General features: G+C 34.5%; 1 protein-coding gene across 1 annotated transcript; it reads right to left on the bottom strand.

The window, feature by feature from the left end:
• Window positions 1-377: 377 nt before the first annotated feature.
• INSL6 (insulin like 6) lies at window positions 378-10,408 on the bottom strand. Its single transcript, XM_039883136.1, has 2 exons — window positions 10,048-10,408; window positions 378-778 (listed from the first exon to the last, which is right to left on the bottom strand). Exons 1-2 carry the CDS (start codon window positions 10,319-10,321, stop codon window positions 423-425), a joined length of 630 nt encoding a protein of 209 aa, XP_039739070.1. The 5' UTR covers window positions 10,322-10,408; the 3' UTR covers window positions 378-422.

The following is a 10,408-nucleotide window of genomic DNA, read 5'->3' as shown; positions in this document are numbered from 1 at the left end:
AGTGGTAGTTGGTTAGTTATTTTTAAGTTGGTACTATAGACGTACTGGCATACTGGAGTGAGCCTAATAGTCATGGGCATTAGTCTGTGTGTCATGCAGATGGAATGCAGAACATTTGATAATCCATGTAAATGAAGCTTAAGAGAGTTCCAACCATAATGACAGGAGTGAACAGGTAATTCTTAGATGTCTACATGGAATCATGCCATCTCCAGTAACATCTTCAAATACAAAATTATGAAAAACAGGAGTCAACAAAGAAAATACTAAGATTCCTATTAGCACCATAAAGTACTGTCAAGTACTTGCAAGTACATTCAGGTGTTGTTCATAGCGGAGAGCCTAAAAGGACAATTACAAATAAATAAATACTAAAATAAACATATTTATCTTTTATTAAGTTAGTATAATTCCTATGATGGTTAGTATATCTCAGTCACAACTGATTCTCCTTTCTTTAAGCTTTTATAATCAATATATGGAAGGCATGCAATAAGAAGTTCTTCTTTTGTACATCCTTTAAGACAACACTTTTCTGAGTATCCTCTGCGTATTCTTTGGGGATGATTCCCCCAAAACAATTTACTTAATGTTTTAATTTTATTTTTATTTTTCTTCTGATATCCTACAATCTCACGAATATATGAATTGACATCTTGTGATAAGGAAAATTCTCTGGTCCTATTACGTAGCACGTTGTTCTTTTTATACCGGTACGCAGGCAGTGACTGCATCTCCAAAGTGTTTATTGCTTCTTCTTGAGAGGCAGAAGTAAAGACTGTTGAGAGATAAGAAAAAAATTCTACTTTATTAAAATTTAATCATAATACTGAAACTAAAATCAGTTAATTATTAAAAACAAGTAATCATATTTTAAATAATAAAATGGTTATTTAAAAGCAATGTGTATTTTTAACTAAAATACTTGTAGGTAGTGTTATCCTATATAAAAAAGGCTTAGAAACCTTTGCACTTTATGCAAAAAACCATTTTATTGAGATACTGTTCAAAGCCATAGAATTCAGCATTTTAAAGTACACAATTCAGTGGTTTTTAGTATATTCACAAGGTTGTGTAGCCATTACTCCTATGTAATTCCAGAACATTTCTACCACCAAAAAAAGAAACTCTATACTCAACAGCAGTCATTCCCATTTCTCTCATCCTCCAGCCTCTGACAACCACTAATCTACTTTGTATTTCTATGCATTTTCCTATTCTGGAAATAAAGTTATACCATATATGGCCTTGTGTCTGGTGTCTTTCACTTAGCATAATGTTTTCAACGTTAATTCATGTCATAGCATGTATTAGTGCTCCATTCTTTTTATGGCTGAATAATTTTCCATTGTATGCATATACCACATTTTATTTATCCACTTATTAGTTGATGGACATTTGGGTTGTTTCCACTTTTTGGCTACTAGGAATAGCGTTGCTATGAATATTCACACACAAGTTTTTGTGTGAATGTGTCTTCAATTCTCTTGGGTATATACCTAGGAGTAGAACTACTGGATCATGTTTAACTTTTTGAGGAACCACCAAACGATATAACCAATGTTCTCCATAGTGGTTGAACCATTTTACAATTCCACCACTGATATACTGGGGTTCCAATTACCCCACACCCTCATCAACACTTGATATTTTCCATTTTTTTTATTACAGCCTCCTCGCAGATGTGAAATGGCTTTAAATTATGGTTTTGATTTGTGTTTACCTAATGACTAATGATATTGAGCATCTTTTCATATGCTTATGAAAAACTCCCTTCCCCCCTTTGTAGAAATAGCTATTCAAATCCTTTGTCGATTTTCAAATTGGGTTGTCTTTTTATGCACATATTATAAGTATGTGGTTAGTAGAAACCATTTTGTTCTTCACTGAAATATAAAGAAATGGAGAAGTAGTGATATTTTCAATGAACTGAGTGTTACTGTTATACTGCTCTTAACTCAGTACTATTGGAAAGAAAATAACTCCAGAAAGTTATTATTTGGAGGCTTGTTGAATTTCTGTCACTGCCCTTGCCCATCTACAGTCCCTTCTAGGATATATTGGCCTATGGCCACAGCTGCAGAGCCAACCTTTAGGCAGCCATGTTCTGAACCACAGGACTTCACCCTATAGCCACAGTTGAACAGACTGGAGGTTGGCACCTGCCCCAAAGAAACCAATCTACTACAGTGGCTAGCAATCCATGGCATGTGAAAAAATAAGTTGACCCAATCGAATATCCTCTCTTTGAAATGAGAACTAAGAAGTAATAAGAAAAGGATGAGTTAATGACAACCACAACTGAAAGGATACTATGAAGCTTGTTATGACAAGCTAAAATTATAAAAGAACATAAATATAGAGAAAATATGGAAGGAGGGAAAAAGAGAAGGAGGGAAGGAGAAGGGAGGGAGGGAGAAAGAGACGGAGGAGGGAGGTTTTTATAGCTGATGTGATCCTTTGGGCTTTCCAGAGAACTTCCAGGTCTAGATCTTGTTTTTATAATAACTATCTTCACTTTTTTAAAAAAAGGTTATTTAGGTGAATCTCTGTCTCTTGTAGTTAGAGTCTAATAAGAACACTCTTTAATTACTTTTTATTTAATAAATGCCTAAGCGGAACTATGGAACATTAAAACTTTAGGATATGTACTAAAAGAATAGTAGTGTCATCTAAGACAGATATATGTGATCACTTAAAATGTATCATAATTAACAGTACACTGAAGGGAAACAGTGAATTATGTTGTCTTGGAAGGTTGTAGAAAAGGCTTCCTGTATAAGATGTGACATTCTTTCACTTACGAGGAAAAAAGACAGATAATAAGAAGGAAACTTTTTCATAAAGTCAACTAGGGATGAGTTAACGAAAACTACATGTCAAATTGGTGGTGGTTGGGGGGCGGGAATTTAAAGAGAAACAAGCTGTACTCATTGGGAAACAAAAAAGATTAAAAATGAGTATTCAAATCAATGAATTTGAAAAAGAGCAACAGAGAGAAGAACCCAAAGCAGCAAGAAGAAATTAATAAAATACAGAACCAAAACAATATAAAGGTTTAGAAAACCAAAAGTTGGTTCTTTAAAAAGATTAATAAAATAGAACTTTAGCCAGACTAATCAAGAAAAAAAAGAAAGATGAAAATAAACAAAATACGGTAGGAAAAAAGGAACTACAGATATAACAGGTTATTTTTATAAATGGATATTATGAATGCTTATACATTTAAAAATCAAAATCAATGGATAAATTCCTTGAAAAATACAAGATGCCTTAATTGGCACATGAAGACACAGAAATACCAACAATATTCAAAGAAGTTAAAAGGGTAGTCATAGTTATCAGCTCCTATAAAGGACAGACGTAGATGAGTTAAGAGGTGGGTTCTACCTACTTTTCAGGAACAGTAAATTCTAATCACATACAAGTTGTTCCAGTAAAAGCTGTCCAGCTCATATAATGAAGTTAATATAATCTTTATTCCAAAACGAGATAAGGACAATATGAGATTTTTAAAAAATCATAAGCCCATCTGACTTACAATTGTTTCTTTGAAAAGTCCTAAATAAGATGTTAACTGAATCTATAAACATATTTTATAAATATATTAAGGGATTAATCCCCAAAATTCAAGGATTGGTCAAGATCATAAAATCTATCAATGCAAGTTACCATATTAACAGACTCCCATCCTCACTCTCAGCTGGTTTTGCATTCTACTTTATGAAAAAATTGATGCAATTAGAAGAGAACTTGCATTTGCTTTCTTCATCATTTTTTAAAGCTCATCTCTTAACATCTATACCCATACATTCTGCGTTCCTACCTTTTTCCACAGGTGAACTATCCACTCTAAAGCCAAGTCTTCTCCTTATGAATTAGATCTCACCTCCTCTTGTCTACTCCAGGATATCACTCCAGCAATTCTTCCTTATATCCTTCATCAATTATTCACTTCTATTGAATTACTTCTATCAGCAAACAAATAAGATATTTCTCCCACTTAAAAAAAAACAAAAAACAAACAAACAAACAAACAAAAAAACCACGAAACCACTTCTCTTGGTCCTACTTACCCCACCAGTTACCATTCTATTTCTTTTCTCCCCTCTGTAGCAAAACTCAATAGTTTTCTACATTTACTAATTCTTTCTTCTTTTCTCATTCTGTTTTAAACCAACTCTAATCAGGTTTTTGTTCCATCACTCCACCAAAACTCTTATTAAGGTCACAAATGATCTCTATATTGCTAAATTCAACAGCCAATTTTTATCTTATTTGACTAATCAAAAACACTCCTTGATAAACTTTCTTCACTTGGTTTCCAAGACACTACATTCTTTTGTCTTCCTACCTATTTGACCCTTTCCTTTTTCCTTTTCAAGTACTTTCTCTTCAACTTTTTGATGTTGCTGTCAGCCAGGGCTCACATTTTGGAATTACATTTTTAAAAATATATATTGCAGTGATTTTCTTGATTTCTCTTTTCTCTCATAACTCACATCAAATCTGCCCAAATATATCTAGAATACAACAGTTTTCACTACCTCCACTGCTACCATCCTCATTCAACTGCTATCATCTCTAATATCTTCCCAACATGTCTCTCTGCTTCTATTCCTGTCTCCGTACAGTCTGTTGTACAGAGTAGTCAGAGTGATCCCTTTAAATGTTAATTATGTCACTCCTCTGCTCCTTTTAAATGTCAATTATGTCACTCCTCTACTCAAAAATCTGTGATGACACTCTGCATCACTCAGAGCAAAAGCTACCTTTACTGTAGTCTAAAAGACCTTATTTTATCTGGCCTGCCTGTTACCTCTTTGACCTTACCTTCTGCTTCCCTCTTTCTCTCTGTTCCAGCCACACTAGCCTCCTTGTTGTTTCTTGTATACAAAAGGCAGAAGTGTATTTGCTCTGTTCCTTCTGCCTAAATATTCTTTCCCTAGATAGCCACTTAGCTAATTCCTTTACCTCATCTTTGCTCAAATCTTACCTTTTCAATGAGGCTGACCTTGACCGCACTTATTTAATACTACATCCCATACTCCAATCTCTTATACTCTTGATTCTCTTATCCTGTTTCACTTTTTATTTTTCTATAGCTCTTCTAATATTTACTTATAATGTTTATTACTTAAGCAAGCTCCATGAGGCCAGGGATCTTTGTTTGTTTTGTTAACTGATATATCCCAAAGGTCTAGAGTAGTGCCTGGCACTTTGCAGGTACTCAATAAGTATTTGCTGAATTAATTAATAAAAGAGAAAAATCATATGATTATGCAAAAGGATGCCTGTAAAATAGGCCTTAATAAAGTTCAGGCCTACTCATAATGATAAAAAAATCTCTTAGCAAGCTTCCTTATTTTGGTAAAGATTATATAGCATAAACCTACAAACATTATACCTAGTAGAGAAATTTAAATACATTTCCCTTTAAAAATGGGAATAGGATAAGATATCCCTCTAGCACCACTACTTAGTAGTGCTAGAAGACTTGGCCAATGCTATAAGAAAAAAAATATTGGTCTAAGGTTTAGAAAGGAAGTAACAAAACTATCATTTGTAAATGATAGAATAGTCTATAGAAAAAAAATCTATAGAAACAAACTATTAGAATTATTAAAATAGTTCAGCATAATTACTGGATAGAGATCAACTTATAAAAATCAATTGCATTTCTCTAACCAATCACTAACTAGAAAATGTAATTATTTTCTCCTCTCTGTAGGAAAACTCAATAATTTTCTATATATAAAAATAACATTTTCAATAGCAATAAAAACAAAGAATAAAGCATTAACTTAGCCAACAATGCAGAAAGTTTCCATCGAGAAAACTTTAAAATTCTAATAATAGAATACAAAGATATTCCATGCTTTTGGTTGAGATGACTTTATGTTATAAAGATGTCAGTCCTCTTCAAATTAATCTATATATTCCATGTATCCCAATTAAAATTCCAGATGGATTTCTTAAAAAAGAAATCCAATAAGCTTACTCTTAAATATGCATGGAACAATAAAGGTTAGCTGAGTCAGTATTAAGAGAAAAATAAACATTAGAGACTCAGTAATAATAACTTTCTCAGATAAATGACATCCTACAGTGATAGTATTACAAACAGTATAGTAAAGGTACAATATTAAACATAAAGATGAATTAAAAAGTGTAGGAAGCTCGGACAAACTTAACAAGCAATAAAGGTGGCTCTACAAATCAGTGGGGGGAAATTACTATTTAGTAGATGGTGTTCAGGAAACTAGTTCCTCATGTAGAGAAAAATAAGACTTATTGAGAAAACTAAGATAGCCAGAACAGAACCAAAAATGGGCCCCAGAAGATTGAGTAATTACCTTAAAAAAAAAAAAGAAAAGTAAAACTATACAGAAAAGGACCTCTAAAACCAAATCTCAAAAGTGTGAACAATAAGGCAAAACACTTATTGACTAATTATATACAAATTAAGGCTGTCAACACCAAGAGACAAATGGCAGAATGGGAGAAAACATTTGCAATATCTAAAAACCAACAACGAATTACTATTGTATCTAGATTTTGAAAAACTCTTACAAATCAAGTGGAAAATAACAATTCCAACAAAAAAATTGGCGAAATATATAAATAGGAAACTTTCTGAGAAAAGAAACCCAAAAGACTATTATGCATATGAAAAAGTGTCAAATACAGAGCAAGATAAAAGCGAAACGGCATTTCATGTCTATCACACTGGCAAAAGTTAAAAACTGTATAATGCTATAGGCATGGATATGAGAACATAGGAATCGTCGTGCATTGGTGGTGCAACTATAAATTGGTGTAGCCATTCTGCAGAGCAATCTGATACATCTCAAGCAAATTAAGCATACATAATTTTATGACATAGCAATTCTACCCTTAGATACATATCCCAGATAAATGCCCACACAGGTCTATATGGGAACACACATACAAAGAGGTTTACTGCAGTGTTAATTATAATGGCAGGGGGTTGAAGGCCCTATAGGTTAGGTGTTCACTGCTGGGAGAATAAGTAAAATGTGGGGAATGCATATGAATGTTGTGCAGTAGTTCAAAGCAAGGGACTAAATGTTCATATAGCAACAATAAGGTATAAGTCTTAAATATGATGTAGATGTGTTTTGAAAATACATGTATTGGAAACTATGTACAATTCTCAAAAACATACAAACAAAAATACTTAATAAACACGTTGGAATGGCTTTCTATGGGAGGAGGAGAATGGAGTGGAGAAAGGAGATATATGGACTAATCATCTTCAAACATACTGTATCATTCATTTATATTTATTGTCTGTTTTCACTCTTCTGTAAGCTTCATGTGGGTAGGAGCCTTCCCTGTCTCCTGAGTGACACTGTTCAGTTTTATATCCCTAGCACCAAGAAAAATACCTAATACATAATAGGCACTCAAATTTTGTTCAATTAATATATAGAAAGGGGCCTGTACAGCCACGTTTTGATAATGATATTTAAAAAACAAACAAAAATTAAGAATAAATGAAGACCAAGAATAGGGGAATATATGGTCAATCTAACTAGAATAGACATTATGGATTATAAAAAAGCTGATGATGATACTTTAATAGTTTCATCTGGCACTAAGAGCTGGGAAGCATCACACTCAGCCAGAATTTTGAAATATGATGACAGCTTCATGGTGCCACATTTTGGGGTAGGTCTTAGAGTCACGGCCCATATCTTCATGATCCACTAAGAAGAAGTGCATTTTCATTTAAAATGGCAAAGTGTATTAGAACTAAAATGTTAGTCACAAAAAACATAGTTGGAAGATAATAGCTCTGAAACAAGAATATTCTTCCTAAGGACTACTTAAAAGCATTAAGTATAAATTCAATACATATCAGATTCAAGTCATGTATGAGTAGCTCTGAAAAAAGTTTTTGAATATCAGTGTACCAAACTATCTTTTCCTGTGTCAGATGCGAATAGATCATTAGAAGATTAAAATTATGGAGAATTGACTTGATCTAACACTTAAATGTGTCCTGCTGGTACAAGCTAAATAAAAGTTAACTTTTCAGTCACATTCATATGTAAAAGAAATGGCATAATTATATATTCTATGTTGAAATTCTATATTGGAAACACCTCTTTACAACTTCTGATTATTCACTGGAAATTAATAAGACAGATTAAATGTCATCTTTTCTTATAGATTAATAATTTTAAAAATTTAATACAAATTCATATTGATAATCTAAACCCAATTTTCCTTCTTCCATTTATATTTCCTATAAACCCAATTTTTCCTTCTTCCATGGCTTTATTGCCACACTTATTCCTCCAGGGATAATGATCTGTTACAAAGGGGTCATTAATCAGCTGAGTTTTAGAGTTGACTTTTTTTTAATTAAGTAGGCTTTGTCAAGAAAAGGGATTTCAAGTTCTTTTTAAACTCAAACTTGGATGTCTGAAAGTAAAATTCTGACTGTAGCATAGGTAGTGAAAGCACAGTATGTGATATGAGAGAAATACCCACCCAACATGAAGTAGCAAGGGATGGTCCTCCTTGTACTTCTGGGAGAAAAGAATAAGGCAGAGATAGAGAGGCGTGCTAGATGCTTGTTACTCAAAACGCATCATCTAACTAGCTTCATCAGCATCGCCTGGGAGCTTGTAAAAATGTAGACTCTCAGGCCCCACCCAGACCTACTAAATCAGGATCTGTATATTAATGGTATTCCCCAGGTGATTCATACGCATGTTAAACTGTGCGAATCACTGAATTAATGTATAGGCGGAAGACTTCAGGGAGCGACACCTCATTATAAGAACAGGTTTGATGGTGGAAAATGATCAAGATTCAGTCTGATAGTTTCTATTTTTGTCTTTACAAGTTTTCATTCTCTTGGCAGCACTAATAAGTTTCATTCATTCATTAAAAAGAAGTTAAGAGTGCCTATAATGTGCTAGCCACTATTTCACTTTGTTTCAGTCATCTACATTAGGGTCTCTTTTTTGGCATGGTAGCCCTTTCTTTAATTACAGAAATCTTGGCTTTTGTAAAATTTGTCCAAGTCAAATCAATTGAATTACTTATAAAAGACAATAATTTCAATCACACATATAAAGTGCATTTTCATTTAAAATGGCAAAGTGTAATAGAACTAAAATGTTAGTCACAAAAAACATAGTTGGAAGATAATAGCTCTGAAACAAGAATATTCTTCCTAAGGACTACTTAAAAGCATTAAGTATAAATTCAATACATATTACACACATACAATGTGCTAGGCTCTCTGCTAGTCATTTCAGATAAAAACATGCATGAGATAGTCTCTATACTATATGGTGTGGTGTAGGAGGCTGGCTTTGTGGGAATGAGGCTTGTGCAGTGGCACAGACTCAGTGCTGAGAAGGACCCTGCATTTTGTTTAATGCTCTATTGTTGCAGTCTTGAAATTCTCAATAATTTTATCTTTGAAACTCATATGTGAAGTCTGATGGGACAGTGGACTATGTGTAAGCAGAGAAGATACGCACAAGAAAGGGAAAAAGCTTTATATTTTAGTAACTTTAATGACTCTTTCCTACTTTTTGAACAAGGGGTCTTGCATTTTCATCTTGGACTGGGCTGGCCAGGCCAATTATGCAGCTGGCCAGGCCAATTATGATGATAGTTAGATAGAACTAAGTGTTAATAACTGTGGTAAAGTGGAGAATGGAGTAGCTATGCAAGGGTCAGTGACTTCACAGGTAAAATGATACCTAAGTTATGGAGTTTACCAGGTGACAGTACTCCAGAAAGGGAAAGCTTAGGAAGCAGCAGCATTCTTACATAAATATGTAGACATATATGTATATATGTATTTCCTCTAAGTTAAAAAAAAAAAAGCTTTAGAGGTTTTCTATATCCACAATATACTGGTTTATAAAATTCTTTATTTACCTGTGTACTAGGCACAAATTCCATTTCCTGGGGAAGCTCACCATCTAGCAGAGCATACTCAGGGATAAGAAATGTACAGAGATGAGCAAACATGCCTTTGGTTTAGATTTTTACCTGAGCGTGTGCCTCTCCCCCAGGCTGGGAAAGTGGTTTGGGAGCTTTCTAACCGGTCGGGGACGAAGCTTTCAACCTTCCCCGTTGCCTGGAAAGGCAGCTGTGTGAAAGGGGCTTTTACCCCTATGTGGCTCCAGTCAGCATCGCCACAGAGCTTTATTATTCCTTTCAGAAGGTGCCTGCCGCACAGTCTCCTGGCTCTGCTGCTGCCGCTCTGCTTACACAGCAGCAGGAGCCCGAGCCACAGCAGACACAGACCCAGGAGCCGCGGCATCCCTGGGCCCCGCAGCCAGGTCTGCAGCGCACTAACGGCCCGCCGCCCCGCGCACGCACCGCAGGTCGTCTGAGCTCGTGCAGACCT

Source organism: Pteropus medius, unplaced genomic scaffold (assembly GCF_902729225.1).
Source record: "Pteropus medius unplaced genomic scaffold, Ma_sr-lr_union100, whole genome shotgun sequence".
Taxonomy (NCBI): domain Eukaryota; kingdom Metazoa; phylum Chordata; class Mammalia; order Chiroptera; family Pteropodidae; genus Pteropus; species Pteropus medius.
The sequence above is the reverse complement of the archived record's forward strand: the minus strand, read 5'-3'. Positions and strand labels throughout refer to the sequence as shown.